A 23,857-nucleotide genomic window follows, 5' to 3' on the forward strand; every position below is an offset into this window, starting at 1 on the left:
GGCCATCGGGGATCGTGCACGAGATGCATGGGCGAGTTCCAGCACGTTGTGGACGAAGCTCGATATCTGAATGTGTTGGCCGACGATGTCCGTGCGGCTGTGCGTCATGCACGCAATTTGCTGGCGTGCAAGAGGGAGCTGCTGGCCGCTCTGGACGCAGAGGTCTTGGATTTAGTGTGTGACGTCAGTGATGGAGACGTTGAGGAGGAAGTCATGGAGGCGGATGACTGGACACTGAAGCTGCAGACGTTCTGCAGCACACTGGACCATATATTGGATTTCCCAGCAGAGGAAAAAGCACGTACCCGTGATGACCGACGCGCCAGTACACTGAGCACACTGGGAGAGAGCTCAGAGAGTACTGCAGACTCGGGAAAAGCAGTCAACCCGATCACTGAGGATGCCGCGAGTGATAATACTACTACTAGTACTGAGAAGCTTGCTGCCCTTACAGAAGAGAGTGTTGTGGCGTCGTCAGCGTCCAACTCACAGTTGAGTACGCTGTCGTCAGTGTCGGCCAGTGGCAGCTCTGCCAGAGTGAAGCTGCCGAAACTAGAGCTCGGCAAGTTTGGTGGCAACGCAATGGAGTGGCAGCATTTCTTTGATGTGTTCAAGTCGCTGATCCACTCCAATAGCGGCTTGACAGACACGGATAAGTTCACATACCTATGTCATGGCCGCGCTTCGGCGGGTTTGTGACTTGGCTTAGATCAGTCTAGTGGCTACCCAGGTAGACGACCAATATAGTCGCCATCCAAGTTGCTAGCTCACATAGAACGACAGGTTTCTAATTCCACTTGAACAGTGTTTATTTGAACCATTGCAGTACTAGATCGAAAGATCAAGTGTGTAGAGTCAAAAGACCAAAGCAGGAGAGAGTCGGAGTGACTCTCTCAGAATCGAGAGGAGTAGTGAGCTCCCCGAGAATCGAGAGGAGTAGTGAGCTCCCCGAGAATCGAGAATGAATGTTAGCAAAACAGCTCCTTATATATGCTACATTATGTGATCAAAAGTATACAGTGGCAAGAATGCGTAAGGATTATTTCTATATTACAAACAGTGGTGCAATATGTGCAATCAGCCAAACTAGAATATAGTACAAAGAATGATCAATCAATACGGGGAGCTCGCTCACCCACATTACATGAAAGGACTCCGAGGCTCTTCGTGCGACGGGGCCTGGAGTATGCTGTCGGAAGTTGCTGCAGCTAGAGCACGCCGCCTCCGTACGCTGCCTTGGTCGTTGGTCACCCTTCATCTCCTGCCCGTAGGCTCTTCCCTCTCATTACCCCGTAGGGTGCTTCACGGTCAAGCCGTGACCTCTCCCAAAAAGGGATAACGGAGTCCGCAGTGCGCGAAGCACTTGCAGGACCCTTTACGTCGTACGACGCGAGAAGAGGGGCCTTGCTTGCTCGACTAACAAAGGTATCAGCTCCCTTGCAGGACTAAGCAGGGTCCCCTCAAGCTCAACAGTGTAGTGAGTACAATGCTGACGACTTGTACTGAAGGTGTAGCCGCCGTACGACAACACTTGTGACTCGAGGCCACGAGTTGTAAGCCATGATTGCTCAACTAACGAAAGTGCCAAATCCTTCGTAGGACTAATCATGGTTCTTACAGAACTCTAGAATATTTCGGAGCCCAGCTTTTGGCTGCTGAACTCAATGCATGGTCGCTTTCACGACGAGTCTGATCCGGGTCATGACAATTCCCCGGCCTCTCAAGAATCACGTCCCCGTGATCTCAACTAACATTAAAGTCAGCGAGTCGTGACGGTAACCGCCTAGCTCTCGTTGGCCAAGCCAACTGGTTCTGCACCATAACAGGCACGGGCATAGAGTACGAAATGTGACTCCACAGGCGGGACATTTCCATCAAAAAATTTCCAACTTCAAAATGAAACTGGTACTGCTCCACTATCGTAGAGATGAGCCTGGTGCTGATGATCAACACGCAGCTTGTCATGTACAACTAAATGCACGTTGCAAATCTTCACGCAAAGCGTATACGTATGACAGTTCGCCATTTCGTGTCATCTCAGATGAATGTAGACCATAGGCCATAACGTGTGGTCGACACACCCTTCTACCACGTAGGTATCCGGTTCAGTACAAAAAACTGCTGCAGAGCTCCAGGAGCCATTTCATAGATTTGGTGGTATCCAACGAATCGGTTCCACCCACACTCCACCCATTACAAAAGACCTTGGCGACCTCGCCAAGACTTCCACGGTAGGTTCATTGCTGCCAGCAAGGACAGACACAATGGCATACGCCTAGTAGCCTGTGCAACAGGACCACGATCACGTGTCTCAATCTTGTAGTGTAGCACCGAAGTGCGATCAAGCTCAGATGGGTTCAAAGCGAACGCATCTCGATACCGAAGCACTAAGGCTTGCAAGCAGTGGATCTCCTCGCAGGAGATACCAGATTGTCCCAGAGATGTCTCATTACCATCTCTTCCGACCCCCACTTCCGTGTGTTCCAGGTCCGAGTCCCAGCTCGTCCACACACCTAGGCTCCAGGATCGAGTCCAGCTCGTCCAACCTACAGGCTCCAGGGTCGAGTTCGTCCTCGCCCAACCTCAAAGGTTCCATGGATGAGTTCGTCCTCATCCAACCTTTCCGGGGGTCCACAACCGGACATCTTGCGCCAATGCGCAACTGCTTCCAGACCCCGAGAGAGTCCTCCGTCTCAGCTATTTGAACTGATTCCTCTCCCTGGCCATCAGCCAGAGTGTCTTCGGTCACGATGCTCATGACCTCAGATATTGGTTCTAACCGACCAATCTGCATTGCCCTCTCTAGAGCCACTGCCTCGTCAGAGTAATTCAACACCCGTACGGGAACACCATCCACCGTAGGGCTCACTAGCGCATGCGCCATCATGACATCATTCATTCCTTGAAAACACCCATCAGGTATCGTCAAGGCACAGGTCGGCAACCCTTCCGACGTGTCTAGCACGGCGTTAACCGTCACCTCCGAAAAGGGAGTATCACTTCACGCCTCCGCAAGCGAAGAACGTGCTCTCGTTTGCCATCACCATCATGGCTTGGCGGAACGACGTCAGCTTTAGAAGCTTTAAAGTGCAATGCTCCACCACCCGAAGTGATCTCGCAAGGAATTGGGACAGCACATCGCGTCCAATGCCAGAACCAGTAACCAACATCATACTCAGTACGTGACGAAACACCACAGGGTGCGGACGTCGACAGATCCGACACCAAACAGGCATCGCCCAACACAGAAGTGCTGGTTTCAGGTGGGCATCAGCTCACTAGTGATTTCTATCACACTCCAATCAAAACATTCGAGATCCGCATCAACGAACTCAAATCAGCAGTTGTTCAAGCTCTCTGCAGAACTTGTTACTGTATCATCGTTTCAGCCAGCATCTCAACTGATGCGCCCAGTTTCGAAATCTGGCTTCGTGACTCCGTCACACGACAAGGACATAGCCCTCTTGACTGTTTTTGACCCGTCAAAGTTCAAAAGAACAGCAACACTCCTCAACTGCAGCTGAGGGCAACGTAGAAGCTAAGCTTCATGCAGTCATCGATCCTGCCACTTCAAGACGACTCTAAAAGTCTAAAAGCATTTCGCTTCTCGAGCAGTTTCTGTGCAAGCGCTGACAAAACAGTAGAGTTTCCTCACTGCACGTCCTAGCAAGAACCTCTGTGGGTTCGAAAAAAATGCGCCATCTACACCGCAAATCGAGTGCAGCTGACACATATCTCAGACCAACAAGTGGTGCAGGAGTCGAAACTCTCGTCGGCGGCATGACCGACTTTCGCCAGGTCTTCCGGAACAAGTTGGCACGCCAACTGGTAAGTGGTAGCAACAGCTACAAAACAGAACGAGTTCAAGTTCCATGTGCACGCACTCAGACAGAGTGTTCAACTGAACGGACCAAGGCCAGAACAGGACAAAACAGTTCGCTTCCGACTCCACTTGAGAACTGCATGCAGCCTCGTGAAATCGACATCAAATTCACACCTCTGCATGCTCGAGTAAACAAGAGCTCAGAGTTCAGCATGGACCAGTGCACACCGAGTTACGACTACTCTGCCGGAGCAACAGCAAGACGCAGCTTGGATCCTGGTCACAGCACCAAATGTCATGGCCGCGCTTCGGCGGGTTTGTGACTTGGCTTAGATCAGTCTAGTGGCTACCCAGGTAGACGACCAATATAGTCGCCATCCAAGTTGCTAGCTCACATAGAACGACAGGTTTCTAATTCCACTTGAACAGTGTTTATTTGAACCATTGCAGTACTAGATCGAAAGATCAAGTGTGTAGAGTCAAAAGACCAAAGCAGGAGAGAGTCGGAGTGACTCTCTCAGAATCGAGAGGAGTAGTGAGCTCCCCGAGAATCGAGAGGAGTAGTGAGCTCCCCGAGAATCGAGAATGAATGTTAGCAAAACAGCTCCTTATATATGCTACATTATGTGATCAAAAGTATACAGTGGCAAGAATGCGTAAGGATTATTTCTATATTACAAACAGTGGTGCAATATGTGCAATCAGCCAAACTAGAATATAGTACAAAGAATGATCAATCAATACGGGGAGCTCGCTCACCCACATTACATGAAAGGACTCCGAGGCTCTTCGTGCGACGGGGCCTGGAGTATGCTGTCGGAAGTTGCTGCAGCTAGAGCACGCCGCCTCCGTACGCTGCCTTGGTCGTTGGTCACCCTTCATCTCCTGCCCGTAGGCTCTTCCCTCTCATTACCCCGTAGGGTGCTTCACGGTCAAGCCGTGACCTCTCCCAAAAAGGGATAACGGAGTCCGCAGTGCGCGAAGCACTTGCAGGACCCTTTACGTCGTACGACGCGAGAAGAGGGGCCTTGCTTGCTCGACTAACAAAGGTATCAGCTCCCTTGCAGGACTAAGCAGGGTCCCCTCAAGCTCAACAGTGTAGTGAGTACAATGCTGACGACTTGTACTGAAGGTGTAGCCGCCGTACGACAACACTTGTGACTCGAGGCCACGAGTTGTAAGCCATGATTGCTCAACTAACGAAAGTGCCAAATCCTTCGTAGGACTAATCATGGTTCTTACAGAACTCTAGAATATTTCGGAGCCCAGCTTTTGGCTGCTGAACTCAATGCATGGTCGCTTTCACGACGAGTCTGATCCGGGTCATGACACCTACGTAGCAGTGTTTACGGAGCAGCAGCAGCAGTGATCAGTGGTTTGAGCCTCACAGAGGCGAATTACGCAGCGGCAGTCAAGTGTCTAGAGCAGCGGTACGGAGATCCGCAGCGTATAATCAGTGCGCATATGGATGCCCTGCTGAACTTGCCAGGTATCAGCAATGAGCATGATCTGTCGGGCCTCCGCAAATTGCTGGACAGTGTAGTGAACCACGTGCGGTCACTGGAGAATATGGGCCGGAAGACCGAGCATTATGGAGACATGTTCGCCCCAATTCTTCTGCAGAAACTGCCAAAGGCGGTGCGCCTGGATGTGTGCAAAGGTGTAGGCGATGCGTCCTTCTCGTTGCAAGAAGTGCTGCGGCAGTTGCGGGAAGAAATAAGAACCAGGGAACGCTGTTCCTATGTGTCCAGCGTCCAAAGTGGCACCAGAGAACCAAGCCGGGGCGCCATGGCAACAGCGGCATCACTAAACACGACAGTGCACAATATGGCGTGCATCTACTGTGGGCGGGACCACGCTACCGCGTCATGTTCCGTTGTAACCAGTGTGGCCAAGCGGAAAGATTTGTTGATCCAGCAGCGCCGCTGTTTTGTGTGCACAAGGAAAGGGCATATAGCAGCCAAGTGTATGTCTAAGACACGATGTGGCAAATGTGATAGACGGCATCACACCACCATTTGCGCAGACGGGCAGCAGACATTCTCCGGAACGTGCTCCGCCATGTCGCAGGCATCGGCACCGCTACTCCAGACGGCCAAGGCAGCGGTGGCCTCACAGGAAGACCCGAACCGTCAGCTCAAAGCCCGCATCTTGCTGGATTTGGGCAGCCAGCGGTCATATGTAACAAACAGCCTGCGTCAACAGTTGGACCTGCCGACGGACCACACGGAGCAGCTGGCCATACGTGGTTTTGGCACACAGCACGGGTCGCCAAAGGAAGTCGACGTCGTGCGACTAAGCATCGCTACACTGGAGGGGAGCCCAGTGTCAGTGGCAGCAGTAGCCGTTCCCTTGATCAGCGCGCCGATCAGCCGGCAATTTCCGACCGAGGTAGCGGAGTCGCTCGCACCGTTCTCGACATTGCAACTGGCTGATGATTGCACTGGCGCGGCCAATGTGGACATCCTGATTGGTGCAGACCACTACTGGGAATTCACAGAGGGCAACGTCATCCGTGGCAGTGATACCCTGGTTGCCATAGCGACAAAGCTTGGTTGGGTTTTGTCCGGTTGTCCCAAGCCATCAGCACCAGCTTCAGCAGCAACGCACGTGTTCGCGGTCACGGCTGAGCAGCTAGAGCAGCAGCTAAAGCGGTTCTGGGACTTGGAGTCTCTCGGTATCCAGCCCTTAGATGGGAACCCAGTGCAAGCAGCGTTCGACGAGACGATCAAGTTTGCTGACGGCCGCTACACTGTGAGCCTCCCGTGGAAAGAAGTCCACGCTGTGCTGCCGGACAATTTTGGACTGAGCCACAAGCGGCTATTGTCTCTCACCAACAAGATCGAGAAGGTGCCAGACGTGTTCAGTGAGTATGCCCGTGTCATGGCAGAGCAGCTGGCAACTGGCGTCATTGAAGAGGTACCAGCAAACGAAGTCGGCGAGGTGGGTGAAGTTCATTACATTCCCCACCAAGCAGTGGTCCGCAAGGACAAGGCTACCACCAAGGTGCGGGTGGTGTACGATGCCTCAGCACACGCAGGGAAGAATCCTTCCATCAACAGCTGCCTCCACTCCGGGCCGAATTTGCTGGAGCACATCCCAGACATCCTCCTCCGCTTTCGGTGCTATCCAGTTGCCCTGACTGGTGACATTGAGAAGGCGTTTCTCATGCTCAACGTATGCGAGCACGACCGGAATGCGCTGCGGTTCCTGTGGTGGGATCGGCCGTTCTCGAGCGAGCGGCAAGTGCAGGTGTACCGGTTCGCTCGCGTGATGTTCGGGCTCACATCGAGTCCATTCCTCCTCAACGCCACACTGAAACGTCATCTCGAGCAGTACCGGCAAGAGGATCCAGAATTCGTTGATGAAATCAGCCGCAGCATGTACGTCGATGACCTGGCAGCCGGCGCAGCGGATGACGAGGAAGCGGTGGAGCTGTACACAAAGCTCAAGGTCCGCATGGCTGATGGTGGGTTCAATATACGCAAATTTGCGTCAAGTTCCGCAGCTGTGCAAGAGCACATCAACCGCGCAGAAGGAGATACGGCTGCAGTTCACCCTAGCTCCGGGGCAGCGTGCGAAGACGACTCCACGTACGCCAAGGCATCACTGAATGTACAGCCCCATGATTGTGACAAGGTTCTGGGTGTCACGTGGGACCGCCAGACTGACAGCATAACGGTGGACATCGCGTCAGTCTTCGACTCAGCAAAGGAACGGCCTACGAAGCGTACTGTCTCATCGCAAGCGGCACGGTTGTTCGATCCACTCGGCATAGTATCGCCAGTCACGGTCAAGCTCAAGATATTCTTGCAGCAGCTACATGTCGCCGGTCTGGACTGGGATTCACCGCTATCAATTGAACAGGAGCGGGAGTGGGCATCCTTGATGAGTGCACTTCAGCGAGCAGCACCAGTGCGCATGCCACGATGCTATTTCAGCGGCGCTACAGCAGACGCCAAAGTGTCGCTACACGGGTTCTGTGACGCTTCACAAGCCGCGTTTGCCTCCGTCGTGTACCTGAGGATCGAGGCAGCGACCGTGTCCATTCAGTTCGCCATGGCAAAGACCAGAGTAGCACCGACAGCGAAACAGACCATCCCACGGCTCGAGTTACTCGCAGCGTTGACGCTCGCCCGTCTGTTGGTCACAGTACGCCAAGCCCTGGACAAGCAGATCACGGTAGCATCGACTCACTGCTGGACCGACTCACGAGTTGCGTTGGGTTGGATCACCAACACGGAGCAGGAGTGGAAGCAATTCGTGCACAACCGGGTGTGCGAGATCAGGCGACTCACCGACGTCAGTGTGTGGGACTTCTGCCCAGGCACCTTGAACCCAGCCGACATTCCGTCACGTGGTGCTACGCCGGACGAGTTGCATACGTCGGTCTGGCTAACAGGCCCAGCATGGCTCAGAGAGAGTGAGCGACCACCGGGTACGAGCTTCACGGAGGGAGAGCAAGTCCCTGAGGAGTGTCGGCAAGAGTTAAAGAAGTCAGCTCAGGTCACAAGTCTGGTGACTACCGACGCAAATAGCAGCAGCATCAGCGCCATTATGGACTGCACACAGTACAGCTCCTATCAGAAGTTGCGGCGAGTTACAGCGTACGTGTTGAAGTTCGTGAAGCTCGTGCAAGGCCGACGAGACGAAGCAGCCGCAGAGACGGTACTGCTAGATGAAGCGCAACGGCTATGGATTGCTGACGTGCAGCAGTCAGCACCAGACGCAACCAACCGCATCGCCAAGGCTAAGAAGCAGCTTGGCATCTTCGCAGATGAGTCAGGTCTGCTAAGGTGTGGTGGAAGATTGCAGGCAGCGGATCTGTCGGCAGGCCAGAAACACCCAGTACTGCTGATACCCGGGCACCACGTCACCGAGTTGATCGTCGCTGACTGCCACGAGCGAGTGCTGCACAATGGTGTACCAGAGACGCTGACGGAGCTACGAGCTCAGTTCTGGATATGTCGTGGTCGTCAGTACGTGCGTATGTTGCTGCACCGATGCAGACTCTGCAAGATGCTGGAGGGCAAGCCGTACGCGGGACCACCGCCACCTCCACTGAGTGAATTTCGCACGCAGGTCGGCTACGCGTTTCAGCACACAGGCGTTGATTTCGCCGGTCCGTTTCATGTGCGGACAGCGCAAGATCTGGAGAAGGCACCTTGGTGGGGTGGCTTCTTTGAGCGACTCATCAAGAGTGTCAAGCGATGCGTCAAGAAGGTCCTGCGGTCGGCGCAGATTACAGCTGACGAGCTATTGACATTACTCGCAGATGTCGAGGCAATTCTAAACTCGCGCCCGTTGACGCACGTTTCGACGGAGGATGTACGAGAGCCGCTGACGCCATCTCACCTGCTATGTGGCCGAAGAGTTCTGTCACTACCTGACATGGTCGCCAACGATCCTGACGAAGTGCCTGTAAGCCGCAGATATGCCTATCTGCAAGAACTCCTGCGTCACTTCTGGTCTCGGTGGAAGAATGAGTACCTGCTGGAGCTCCGGAACAGCCACCGTATCGGACGTCACACCGATGTTGATACTATCGCCGTGGGTGACATTGTGGTGATTCACCAAGACGGGGTTCAACGCGGCCTGTGGAAGCTGGGAGTCGTAGACAGCTTGCGTCCAAGCGAGGATGGTCGTGTGCGAGGAGCTGTGGTGCGCACAACAAGAAGAGCGGCCGACCGACAACGCTAAACCGGCCGATTCATCGCCTCTATCCGGTTGAACAGCTTGTCGTATCACCAACCGCAGCGACACCTGAAAAGTCGACGCAGCAGATGCCTGATGCAGCGGACGACACGCCTGTCGAGGACGCAGCAGACGCCAGCCCAGTTCCGGACACCCGGCAGACACGCCCACGTCGGGCTGCAGCTCAGCGAGCGCAGCAGGAGCGACAACAGCTTATCAGTGCCAACAGGTTGTGAGTATGGCAGTGCACCAGCAGTCGCATCTTTCTATTCTAGTGTTGTAATGTAGTTGACTATTGAATAGTCAAGGAGGGAGTGTGCGAGATTTATGAGTGTCAGTTGTCATATTGTCAAGGAGGGAGTGTGCGAGATTTACGAGTGTGATTTTGAGTGTGATTGGACAGGACACTGCGCTGAAATAGAATGAGTGTTGTTGTGATAACATCATTTACGAGTGTGTTGTTACAATACAGTGTTTGTTGTGCGTGTTTGTCGGATACGCCGATATAATCAGTTGCATAGATAATACTTACGTTGTTGCTTGCATTCTCGCTCTCCACAGCAACTCCACTGCGTGCTGCGTTCTATGTATTCCTATTCTGTACACTGACTCTCTCTGACAGGGTTTGCTGTCACCCTGTCTCTGGGCGCAAGCACCCTCTGACAGACCAAACTGATTTGCTTCATCTCCACAATATTTATCTCCTTTCGATTTGAATTTCTGTTTGTTCTGCACTCTGATTTTTCCTTGTTGCACCTGCGCTTTTGTACGCGGAACTTTGCTGTCGCCATCGCGTCGCCATTATTTATATCCATGGTTACGTGGTGGTATGACTCATCGATGCATCATGCGCGCGCATGATCATTCTTCTTTTCTACTCGTACACTTCGATATGCATGCACGCACACTGATGTACACGTAGACTACACGTAAGCCAATGCACGCACGCGAGCACGTTTTGCTGATGACAGCGATTTGGCGATCGTTGTTTTTGTTTTCTGGTTGATTTGAGAGTGTGGTTGAAACCAATAAGTAAATACAGTCTTCTAGTTGTCTCCACGAAAAGGCCAGGAAATCGCGCCACAACAGGGGTCTGAAGACCGCGTAGTTTTTAGTTGTGGTCGATAATTTCACAATGTCAGAGATGGATAGGTCAAATAACTTGTTAGCTGTGTTTATACATGGCGAGGTACTATTTTGCGTGTATCCATGTGCACAGTCTTTGTGTTATGTCCTTTGAACGCTAATATACATATACATGCTTGTAGTGGTGAACAACGTGCGCTGCATTTTTTTCCATTCCCAGGTCTCTCTTGCCCGTTGCGCACTTTCATGTTCAGCTATTCTCATTTCATTTGCTCCATTCTCGGTAACCAGCAGGTATGTATCCTGTTTACATGTCCTCTGTCTCTCTGCCTCTCTGCCTCTCTGTCTCGCTGTCTCTCTGCCTCTCTGCCTCTCTGTCTCGCTGTCTCTCTGTCTCTCTGTCTCTCTGCCTCTCTGTCTCTCTGCCTCTCTGTCCATGCAAAGTGGTCAGCTGTATGTGTAGTTAACGTTAGTGCACTTTTCTGGCTGCTAACACGCTGTGCACCAAGGCATATCAAATGCACCCCCCCCCCCCCCCCGTCTGCACTTATAGGCGATTCAGACTACGGCCAAAATCACGTGTGGACTTGAATTTCCATGGTGATGCAGTCGTGTTTCAAAATGTTATGCACAATCGCTGATCAAATAAGTCTGAATCGTAGAAACGTGATCACAGTGGGCCGTAGTCCGAATAACCTATTATCAAAAAGATGCCCTTCGTTGGCAGATAAGGTGAATGCACACACAGACAGAACAGACAGGATGAAGGATGAGTAGACAGACAGTCGGACGGGTGAATGGACAACGGCTGGGCAGAGGGAGGGAAAGATGTAACAAGAATCGGAGACTGGAAACGAGAAAAGCCGATATTGGCGGACACACAAAGCCTTTTCTTCAAGTTGTTCAGCATATTAAAGCGTGTCGCAAAGGTGTGATTTAGGATCAAGTTAGTATTGAAGCAGTAATATGGCACTTGTTCTCAACACGGGGGTAGCGGGGAAGGGGGGGGGGGGCATGTACTTGGTATGGATGTTTGGGGCTATGCCCGAGGTCTGCTTCTGCTCCTGTGCCTGTGTGCTTGCACATGTGTCTGTGGATGCAGAGCAGTCATCGGTTGTTTCTCATGGCTCTTGATCTTGCCAACGTCGCGCTGGGCGTCTACGAGCAGAACTTCCGTTCATCACTTCTTGCTCTAGCCAGCACTGAAAAAGACCTGGGTGCTCAACTTCAAGACTTCGAAACGATTGTATACGGCGAACAGATAGTGCGACACATGGTGGTAATGGTTGCCGAGTACCTGATGCGTTTGAAGACCCGTCCGCGTGAAACTGAGCATGCATCTCTGTTGCACGTTGTGGATTTCACTCAAGACATGCTGTTGATATTCCTTTCTGCATTGGGGAGTGCAAAGATCGGTTAGTTGAGCTTGTGTGTATGTATGTATGTATGTATGTATGTATGTATGTATGTATGTATGTATGTATGTATGTATGTATGTATGTATGTATGTATGTATGTATGTATGTATGCATGTATGTATGTACCCAATGCTGTATTGTATGTATTTCTCTATTTGAATTCTCAAGTACGCACAGGCTATGCGCCCAATTACATGGACGCAAATGTGAGAATGGAATGAAATAAGAGGGGTGGGGGACCGGGAGGAGGAGAAAGGCCAATGCTGTATACATCACAAGTTGTGCAGCAAAGAGTAACATCGAGAACAATTCACGAGCAAAAGCAACAATGGCAGTTTAGCGAGCTTGCAATGTGTACTTTGTGTATGTGTGTGTGTGTGTGTGTGTGCGTGCGTGCGTGCGTGTGGTGCATGGTGTGCGTGCATGCGTGCGTGCGTGTGGTACATTGTGTGTGTGTGTGTGTGTGTGTGTGTGTGTGTGTGTGTGCGTGTGTGTGTGTGTGTGTGTGTGTGTACATGTGCATACGAGTACGTGTGCATACATTTGCGTGGTGTACGTGTGTGTGCGCACGTACTCGTACAGTGGAACTCACTTAGTACGTACCCGGGTAAGACGTACTCCTGCTTTGTACTGTACTTTGTCATCGCACGGAGTTCCTCCCATAAGTGCATATGCAAACGATTACGGACACTACATACTGTGATAAAGCATACAACGTGCAACTCGTGCCTTTTCAGAGGGTCCCAACAGAGCTAGCCCCGCATTCTACATACTACTACTAGTTTGGCGTTTTCACACACCCATACACATGACAGGTTTGCTTGACAGGTACTCTAGTATGTTGACAGTGGGGAGCCTGTTTGTAGCTCTTGGAAGCCTGGTGTGATGGGGGCTTTTTGACGCCAGAAAATCTGGTAATCGTGTATATGTGCCACACAGGTGTTGTCATCAATGGGCCACTGTTCTACTTGGTCCGACTTATTAAAATGTGCGCTTCGTTTCCGAAGCCTACCAAACAAATTCAAATAATCTCAAGACGGAATAAACTTCCCAGATACCTAACACTGTCCTTCAGTTGTTGATTTGTGATATTGAGGAAGGAATGGCTCAAACTCCAAAGGAGGCAGCGCCTCAAACTCCTAGGCGACTCCTGTATTTTGCGTTCAAATTTTGTCGTCAGAGGACTCCTGTTGCTTCACGCGCAACACTGAGAAGGCCTGGTGCTGATATCAAGACCCCAATGTGATGGAAAATTGTCACCGAGTACCAGAAACGCCCGGGCGGTCGTTCTTGATTCCCTCCTGGCAGATCGAAATCGCTGCATTCGCTGTTTCCTGGGCAGACTTTCAGCAACCGCATCATCCAGAAACTCGTGCAGCAGCACAAACATCGCGTCGTCCAGTTCACTGATGTCTCTCGCAGTCGTCCACTGATGTGGCGGCCGACGAATCAAGATCGCAGAAGAGATTGCCAAGAAGCTGATCGAAATAAACAACCACCCCTGGAGTCGCCTCTCACGCGAGAAACTGGCTGTAAAACTGAAACGAACAAAGAGTATTCAATACTCTTTGTTCGTTGTAAGTTGCGGATACGGTGCGTGGATGGTGTGGAGTTCTCGGAGTCGAAAGCGTCATCATTACATCAAGCCTACGCGAAAGCTCCGTCTGGTCTCCAGTGCCAGTGCCAGTGCCAGTGACAGTGCTGACAGTGCACTAGTGCCAGTGACAGTGCTGACAGTGCACTAGTGCCAGTGACAGTGCTGACAGTGCACTAGTGCCAGTGACAGTGCTGACAGTGCACTAGTGCCAGTGACAGTGCTGACAGTGCACTAGTGCCAGTGACAGTGCTGACAGTGCACTAGTGCCAGTGACAGTGCTGACAGTGCACTAGTGCCAGTGACAGTGCTGACAGTGCACTAGTGCCAGTGACAGTGCTGACAGTGCACTAGTGCCAGTGACAGTGCTGACAGTGCACTAGTGCCAGTGACAGTGCTGACAGTGCACTAGTGCCAGTGACAGTGCTGACAGTGCACTAGTGCCAGTGACAGTGCTGACAGTGCACTAGTGGCCCATAGATTGGTGAGTGAGCGCGCACGGTCGGACTGTCACATGACACACACTGTCACATGACACACACACTGTCACATGACACACACTGTCAGTATGCAGAACACGGTGATGAGAAGTGATAGTCTACCTGTTCGCCTCATTGGAAGGTATCGTGGGGAACGTCGGGTGAAAACTCCTACAGCTACCTTTCTGGCTGTTGCACTGCATGAGGAAGAGGCGAAGGCGATCGTCAAAATCGGGCGTATTGATTGAAACAATCAAGGAAGCGCAGTGTAGCTTGAAAGAGACAAAGAAAAACTGTCGATGTTTTGCAGGGTGACACACTTGCAGATGCGCCCAGAGACACCATCAGCGATGAAAACTAGAAGGTCAGCCCAAGAGACGATACAGTAGTTACCTATCTACCGTCTCTTGGTTGATTTTTTTAGTTCTGGTGCTCATTTGTCCAAATGCTTGAGTTTTGAAGTGAAGCGCACATGTTAATACGTCGGACCAAGTAGCAAAGAATCACACACTGATAATACTGCTTCCAATCAACTCGGAGCAAAAATCGTCACTGAATATTCCCCGCTCTCTATATATATAGAGGTAATGTGAATAATGTCATGGTGGCGAGTCAGCGTCACCGCTCATGGGCGCTATGTATACAGCGTGAGTCGCTAGTGCACTGCTGTGCCGTGACTTTGCCAAAGAATCTCAACAGATAATGTAATCGTATAACCTCTATAGGAACATCCCCCCCCCCCTTCCTCCCTCCTCTATAGGAACACCCCCCCCCCCCCCCTTCCTCCCTCCTCTATAGGAACACCCCCCCCCCCTTCCTCCCTCTTCAATAGGAACCCCTTCCTCCCTCTTCTATAGGAACACCACCCCCTTCCTCCCTCCTCTATAGGAACACTCCCCCCTTTCTCCCTCCTCTATAGGAGCACCCCCCCTTCCTCCAGGCTCAGATGCAGCTCCCAAATGGATGGTTGTCCCCCCCCCCCCCTTCCTCCCTCCTCTATAGGAACACCCCCCCCCCCCCCCTTCCTCCCTCTTCAATAGGAACCCCTTCCTCCCTCTTCTATAGGAACACCACCCCTGTTGTAAACCACCAGTTCTCAATTGGGAAAGGCCTTCGCGCTTATGGCATTGTATTCGTTGAAATGTTGTATTTCGACTCCGCCGTACCGCTGATGTTGCTGCATGGCATACGCTATATGCGTTGTGTGCGTTTTGCTGTATACGCTGTTATGTCCAGTTTTATCTGCTTATGTTTTTGCATGTACGCTGTTTTTTGCATGCTATAAATAGCTGGTGTTATTAGTGTTCATTGTTAATTATCAGATGAAGTGAAATATACTGTGTAAAGGAAAAGAGTTGTCCTCGTGCCGTGTGGTCGTACGATCCTGACAATTTAGAGAATCTTGCGGGGTTCACAACATTTGGCGACCACGCCAGGATAGGAGCGAGCATGGCAGAGGAACTATGGAACAATTTGGAAGCTAGCTTTATCGACAATGGAGAGCGGTTAGGATTAGAAGGCGAGTTGTTGAAGGTACATGTGGAGCAGAGGCTCCAACAGTACGCGGAGCGTGAGGAGCGCAGTGCCAGACGGCGAGAGGAGGCGCTCCGCACCGAGTTTGCCAAAACACTAAAGGAGATTAACGAGCGCATCGCCAATGCGCAGGAGGGTGAGGGTAAAGCCACGATGGGAGGTACAGAGGAATCTCCCAGTCACAGCGGTGGGCGTCAACCGGTGATGAAAATCCCCTCATATGATGGAACGCAGCCATTGGAGCGTTATCTTGACCTGTTCGAGGACATCTGTTCCAAGAACGAGTTCGAAGAAAGCGAATGGCTGCTGCGACTGCGCATTGCGCTAGCGGGTAGCAAAGCGGAGAGGATATGTATTGGATGCAATACTTACGAGGAAGCAAAACGAGAGTTGCTTGCCTCGCTCGGAAAGACTCCGGATAAAGCGTGGAAGACATTGCTGACAGGCAAGCAGCGGTCAGATGAGTCGTTTCATCAATACGTTGTCCGTGTTTGCAGAGAGGTAGAGGTGTGGGCCACACTCGCTATGACAGAAGATGGCGAGGTGGACACCAAGTATAGCTCCGATATAGGAAAAATGTCCCCGGTGCTGCAAGCAATGGCAAAGCAGGTAATCTTGGAGCAATGCGGACCTGAGATGAAGACGTACCTGGTCGAACGGCAGTGCTACGGGATGTCACTGCGCCAGGTACAGGAGCACGGCGCGTCTTACCAGGTCGCGCACGGACGACAGGGTGATACTGCCAGGAAGCCAGTAGAACGATCCGTGCCAAGGCCCACGGCGTCGGCACAGTGCATGGCGATATCGGTCGCAGATGCAGAGAAGCAGCTAAAGTCGCTGCCACAGGAAGAGAGAAAGGGTTTTCTGCAGCGAGAGAGACTCTGCTGGAACTGCCTTAAGTATGGCCATATGGCCAGAGAATGTCGGTCAGGCTCGAGATGCACGAAATGCCAGAGGAAACACCACCTGCTAATACATGATGTGTTGGATAGAGCAGGTTACAGCCGGGAGAAACCGACTGAGATAGTTACGGAGAAGAATGTTGGGTCGTGCTGTCTACACTCGCCAAGTGTGCGGCTGATGACCGGAGTGGCACGAGTTGAGGGAAGAACTCGAAACGCGAAGGTTCGAGTGTTCCTGGACTCGGGTGCTGAGGCGTCATTCGTGACTGCAGCGTTGGTGTCAGCAATCGATGCAGAACACGTTGGGGTTGAAAATGTAGAGGTGAAGCCGTTCGGCGCGGAACCAACCCAACAGCGCATGGATAAGTACGCCATCACGATCCAGGGTAGCTCCGCTAGCATTCGGGTACGCGCGTTCGTGAAACCAACGCTTGAGCTGGACCTGAAGTGCGCAAGTCCGCAGACCATTGCGCAGTGGCACAGTTGGGGAGTAGAGCTGAGTGACAAGCCTCAACAAGGGACATCAGACGAAATACATATGCTGATTGGTGCAGACTATATCAACGCGGTACTGCACAGCAAGAAGGAAGTTAATGGTGAGACGGTGTGGAACACAGAGATAGGTAATGTATTATCTGGTCCAGCGTCTGCACCAAGTCGAAACAGTCAGCCGGTGACCGTGTCATGTGTCACAGCCCACATTGAACAACTATGGCAGTTGGATGAACCTCCAGAACAACATCAGCACCTGCCATCGTTCCCGCTATGTCGCCAGGGCAGCGGGTACCAAGTGGGTCTCTTGTGGCGAAATGAGCGTCGCCCAACGGATAACTTTACTCAAGCTAGAGTCATCGCAACGCGGCTTCTTGAAAAGCTGAAGAGAAATGGGAAGCGTGCGCTCTATGATGATGTGCTGATCAGGGAGTACCGTGAGCTTGGAGCAATTGAGCTGGAGCCATGTGAGAGCGATGCCGGGTACTATGTACCGCATCATGGTGTATTCCGCGAGCACGCTGCAACCACGAAGTTAAGAGTGGTGTTCAATGCCTCGGCGACGGCTCCAGATGGCAAGTCGTTGAACGACATGGTTGACCCTGGACCGTCGCTGTTGCCGAGTCTCGCAGGTATGCTATTACGGTTCCGTGAATATAAGAGCGCGCTGCAAGCGGACATCCGCAAGGCTTTCTTCATGGTCGCGGTTAATCCCGAAGACCGTCCGTACCTGCGTTTCTTGTGGCCCGGTCGAAGCGACAGCGATGAACTGTTAACCTGGAGGCTAACGAAACTGCCATTTGGCGTAAACTGCTCGCCGTACATGCTTACTGCGGTGATTCAGCATCACTTGAAGGAGCTACGGGCGTTGTCTGCACCCAAAGAGCGAGATCGTATTGATCTCTTGCTCACGAGTTTCTACGTTGACGATTTGGTCTCTAGTGTCTCAAATGCCTCGGAAGCCAAGGAGATGCAAGAGTTCAGCGTGCGTGTGCTTACGGATGCTGGCATGGAGTTACGCAAGTGGCGAGGCAACGAAATCCCGTGCGATCCAGAGGCCGGAGATAAAGTCCTCGGTCTGAAATGGAAAACCAGTGATGACTTGCTCAGCATAGCAGCGCTAGGCGAGTCCGATAGGCCGTCTGTTTGGACCCGGCGATCCCTCCTCAAGTGTGTTGCATCAGTGTTTGATCCGCTAGGTCTAGCAGCACCAGCAGTTGTGCCGGGAAAGATACTGCTACAGCAAGCCTGGAAAGTCGGAGGCGACTGGGATGATATGTTGCCTGATGGCATCGCAGCCGCATGTGCGCAATGGTGGGGAGAGTTGGCCGAAGTGGTGAGCATTGACATACCACGTTGGATTTGCTGCAATCTTGACACGCCGATTGCGCTTCATGCCTTCGCCGATGCCAGTGAGAAAGCGTTTGGATGTTGTTTGTATGCCGTCGTCAATGGACAGTCGCACTTGGTATTTGCCAAGGCCAAAGTGGCACCTGTGTCTCCGCCCACGTTAGCCCGCCTTGAGTTACAAGCAGTATGTCTAGCGGCTCGCTACGCTGAGTTTGTGGTGAAGGAGCTGCGTGTGACCGTCACGCAAGTCTATGGCTGGACTGACAGTCTCACTACCGTTCATTGGATCAGTAATCCATCGTACAAATGGAAAACATTTGTGGCTAACCGCGTCAGTCAAGTCCAAGAGATATCGAAGAAGGTCGGCATTGTGTGGAACCATTGCCCAGGCCTTCACAACCCAGCAGATTTACCGTCGCGTGGGAGTAGTGCACAGCAGATCCGTAGTCCGTTCTGGAGGGGCGGACCAACCTGGATCACGGAGCCCAATGACTGGCCCACCGCATCCTCAACCGCAGCTACAGATGAGTCCAGTGTAGAGGTACGAGTGTCAGCCACCACCTGTAGTCGAGAATCTGATAAGGAATGGTGGCTCCGATTCAGTAAATGGTCGAGGGCACAGGGCATGGTGACTCGGATGTTGCAGTGGAAGCACACTGAGCCTCGTGCTGAACTCTATTTTGCAGCAGACAACGTATTGTACCGCATCGTTCAAGCCGCATGTTTCGCTGAGGATCTTGAGCTGATCAAGCAAGGTCAACCAGTGAAGCCTGGGTCGAAGGTGTATCAGCTTGCACCGTTTCTGGATGAGCATGGAGTGCTCAGAGCCGGGGGACGACTTCAGCACAGCGAGTTGGCGTATGGAGCCAAGCACCCAGTCCTGTTAGGCAAACATCATCTGACCGAGTTGCTGTTGGAGAAAATGCATGTTGAAAGGATGCACCAAGGTGTAGAAGGAGTCTTGTCGTTCCTCCGTCAGAAATTTTGGATTATCGGTGGTCGACGGGCGCTACGCAACATTACTCAGCGATGTGTTACATGCCGCCGCTACAAGGCTAAGGCTGCCTCAGAAGTCTGCCCGCCGCTGCCGGAAGACCGAGTTGTTCACGAGAGGCCGTTCGCAACTACCGGCATCGACTATGCTGGTCCGTTGTACGTGCGCCGTGGTGAGTCATCTCCGAAGGTATGGATAGCATTGTTTGTGTGTGCCACCACCAGAGCAGTTCACTTGGAGGTGGTCGATAGTTTAAAGTACTGAGTCATTCTTGATAGCATTTCGGAAGTTTGTCGCGAGACGTAGTTTGCCGTCTCGGATCAGGTCTGACAACGCTACAACGTTCAAGGCGGCATCTGACAAACTGAGTGTGCCATGGATGTTCAATCCTCCAGCTGCACCATGGCATGGAGGCTTCTATGAGCGAATGGTTGGTACAGTGAAGAGTGCCTTGAAAAAGGTGATGGGAACAGCGTTTCTGAAGGTCCAGGAGCTTGAGACCCTCTTGTATGAGGTTGAAGCAGTGGTGAATAGTCGTCCGCTAACTTATGTGTCTGATAGCCTGGATGAGCCACCAGTAACCCCTGCAATGATGATGGGTAACATCTGGATGTCGTCAGAGAAGCCAGCAGGTACCCTGGACGCTGCGCAGATGTCATCGAGATTGCGTTACCTCAGTCGGACACTGGAGCATGTCAAGAATCGTTGGGAGGTGGAGTACCTAAGTCAGCTGAACAAACACCAACAGACCATGTCGCGCCCTTTAGCTGTGGGTGATGTTGTCTTTGTTCTCGATGATACCAAGCGCAAACAGTTCTGGCGTTTGGGACGGATCATCGAGTTATTCCCTGGTCGAGATGGTAAGCGTCGTGTTGCCAAGGTTAAGTTGAGTACCAGTACCCTGTTGAGGCCGATCCAAAGGTTAGTGCCGTTAGAAGTATCGTCACAGGACGTGGCTCCTGGACTTGCAGATACCGCTCAACCTGCTATCGTCCCTCAGCAGCCAGCGTATGAACCGTCAGCACCGTTACCACCACCACGGCAGCAGGAGATAACGCGTTCTGGGCGCGTAGTCAGAGCCCCGGATCGTTTTTGACTTGTGTGCATTGTTGTACGGCGGTGAGAAGCCCTTTGGTGGGGAGAATGTTGTAAACCACCAGTTCTCAATTGGGAAAGGCCTTCGCGCTTATGGCATTGTATTCGTTGAAATGTTGTATTTCGACTCCGCCGTACCGCTGATGTTGCTGCATGGCATACGCTATATGCGTTGTGTGCGTTTTGCTGTATACGCTGTTATGTCCAGTTTTATCTGCTTATGTTTTTGCATGTACGCTGTTTTTTGCATGCTATAAATAGCTGGTGTTATTAGTGTTCATTGTTAATTATCAGATGAAGTGAAATATACTGTGTAAAGGAAAAGAGTTGTCCTCGTGCCGTGTGGTCGTACGATCCTGACAATTTAGAGAATCTTGCGGGGTTCACAACAACCCCCTTCCTCCCTCCTCTATAGGAACCCCCCCCCCCCTTTCTCCCTCCTCTTATAGGAGCACCCCCCCCCCCCCCTCCTCCTTCCTCCAGGCTCAGATGCAGCTCCCAAATGGATGGTTGTGAGTTGATCAGACCAAGAAGTGGTGAAAGACTGAAAGTTCCAATTCATTTCATCCAAGTTATCCTCCATGGTATATTCATTGGTTTGATGCACTTGTCAGCCATTTCTAGAACATTCATGCTTGCATGTGCTTACCATGTGTGTTTTTTTGTCTAGATGGAGTGATTTTAGACATCATTGTTGAACAACGTCTTTTGGACAACATGCTCGCAATCTTGAGTATCTCTGACCTTCCAAAAATCGAGGAGGTTTTCAGTGCGGCGTTACGAACAGTGGCGAATGTCTGCCAAGCAGGTACGTGATTCTTACTTTTAAATAGGGCTTAAACGGTCACAACTTTTGCATGACCTTGTCTCCTCAAAAGTAATGGTCGGATAACCGGGTCTCCTCTAAAGTAATGGTCGGATAACCGGGTCTCCTCTAAAGTAATGGTCGGATAACCGGTTATTGAACTTCAGCACATATACACGAACATGAACCACACACCATTTATTTTATTTTAAACACAATTGAGACCTATACATTGACATCAAAACCAGGCTTCCTCAACTTCAAGCTGAATTGTGGTGATGAAGACGGTTTTGTCTTCAGTGCCGAGCCGAAATAATTTCCTCCCCACTGGATCTACCACATGTAGCCGTCACCAGTCCTGGAAATCGCCTAGTTAGGACAATGTGTATGTACGGTGCCCACGTGATGAAAACATTACGTCAGAAGGAGAAATATAACGCCAAGGCGGAGCTGGACCCTGTCTCACAGCACGCGGTGGTCATAACAAAAGGGAAAATGAACTTTTTTTCAAAAAATCTCCTTTCCTTTCCTTTCGTCCAGTCTTTGTTTTACTTCCGTTTTTGTACAATGTCACTCAACTCCTCATCCCCGTCGACTCGTAAGAGGAAGATAACTGGTTATATCGCCGACAAAATCAAGCGCCTGAGCTGCCTCAGCAAACGTAAAAATGGCTTGATTCGAGCGGTAAGTTTCCTCTATCCTCTACCTTGTTGTTCATTGCGAACTTTCACCTGATAAGTTTCTTGTGTTTGCATCTTTGTCTTGACGCAGCGCTTGGAGCTTCATGAAGCTACACACGCCAAGGTGCTAGTTCTGGTGATCTCGCCATCAGGTGTTGAGCACCTTTATAGCAGCAGTCCGGTAGACGACTTCTTCCCAGCCCTTAAAAAATCGAATTCCCCACCTCCTGCCCCTACAACTCCCACCCCACCAACTCCCACCTCACCAACTCCCACCTTACCATTCACTACGCCTAGCCTTACTCCAGTCGCATGCATAGCACGCCCAAACTCTTACCAGTAAAAATTGATTCACCATCATCATGATCATGTACAATATATTATTACGAGTTGATTCACCATGTACATATTATTAATATATGAGCCGCAGCCAGCAAAAATGGTACTGTGGGGTGAATTTTGGAAAACGGTTTTTTTGCTCCAAAACACTTCTTCATATGTGAATTATCATTCCTGATAGTTTGAACGTATTCTAAGGTGCTGGGGATGGTTAAATACCACTATATGTACAAGGGTGTCCAGATTGGCAATTGCTGTCAGCTTACTTCTGCATTATAGTTAGTTATAAGTCCTCTGCCATGCCCTCGGCCTCTTCTTGGCCTGTGGCATTGCTCCTGGCGAGTGTGCTGAGGTAGCTCAAGCTGTTGGGCGAAGTCGAAAGTGATGTGGGTAGAAGATGCCTGTGTATCTGTATCCGTTGTTTGGCTTAGCTCACCCGTGGCATCACTAATTGATTTGTTGTAGTACTGCCGTTCATCATCAGCCTCCTGCATGTGAGCTGAAAGTTGCTCCATGGCCAGGCGGTTGGTCTCCTCTGTCTTTGCATGCCTGACATTCTCACGCAGCCGCTCACAGCGTGCGCAAACATCAGATCTCTGCTTCATGATGCATATATCTGGAGTAAGCTTTCCAAAGCCATTTGAACGTGGTCAGACTAATAGGATGCGCACCTTCAGAATCACAGTATAGGCAATGGATTTCTTTCTTTGTACAACTAGCAGGAAGATATGTGGGCGCCTTTGCTGCGCGTCCCCTGGGTGCTGCTGGTTGTGGCATTCCATAACGAGATGCATAGTTTTTGATAAACTGCACAACATTGTTAGCCACTGCAATAGGTAAGATGTTGGGCGGGGGTTTGCCCTTACTCTTGCTGCTCGGTGGCGTTGTAAGTAGATGTTCAGCGTCTTCTTGTAATTTACGTAGTAGAGTATGCGACAATCCAGGTGCATCTTGGAACACTTCACGGCAGACGACAACACCAAGCATTGCATATGTGAACGAAAATTTGCAAGAACTTGCAGATGCAGCTCCAGCGCTGGGGCTAGATATTTTCATTATCGTTGCAAGTTCGCCCAGCACGTACCGCTTCAGCTCACTCCTCTTCATTGCTCTCAAGTTACATACCAGTTCCTCGAGCTGGTCCGGAGGTAGCTTGGTCCAATGATTCACTTTGCATTTGGAACCGATGTAAAGTGCGTCGCGTATCATCGCCGCTGCCGCTCCACTTGCTGCACTCGTTCCATCGCTAGTGGTATCCTCTGCATCGCTGAAATACTCGTCATCGCTGCTCTGCGACTCCAGCGGTAAACAGGTCCGCTTTTCTGCAGGTGTGTCCGAATCTGAGTTGTCTGAGCCAGACAATTCGGCGATGTATCACTGCTGTTTAGGCCGTAAAAACGTTCGTCATGTTCCCGTAGCGCAGCGAGGTCGTCAACGCTCGCACTGCAAATTTCTAGGCTTCGTCTTCTACTCGTGCATGCCATGACACTCTGTGGCTTCTCTACTTTCAGTACGCGTCTTGCATGCACTCACACTTGTTGAAAGATGAAGTTGCGCCACTTGATACCTTGTC

General features: G+C 51.3%; 1 protein-coding gene across 4 annotated transcripts in view; it reads left to right on the top strand.

The window, feature by feature from the left end:
• LOC135805487 (uncharacterized) overlaps nt 1-23,857 on the top strand; it is a 135,684-nt gene that overhangs the window by 22,192 nt on the left and 89,635 nt on the right. For all 4 annotated transcript variants that reach the window (XR_010551146.1, XM_065319522.1, XM_065319524.1 and 1 more), the window contains exons 9-11: nt 10,824-10,897; nt 11,706-12,018; nt 21,131-21,268. Coding sequence is in view for 3 of the 4 variants with exons in the window: in XM_065319522.1 (XP_065175594.1) it covers nt 10,824-10,897; nt 11,706-12,018; nt 21,131-21,268 (525 nt within the window). In the remaining variant the exon portion in view is untranslated. The remainder of the gene's footprint in view (nt 1-10,823; nt 10,898-11,705; nt 12,019-21,130; nt 21,269-23,857) is intronic.

This window comes from Sycon ciliatum, chromosome 1 (genome assembly GCF_964019385.1).
Source record: "Sycon ciliatum chromosome 1, ocSycCili1.1, whole genome shotgun sequence".
NCBI lineage: Eukaryota > Metazoa > Porifera > Calcarea > Leucosolenida > Sycettidae > Sycon > Sycon ciliatum.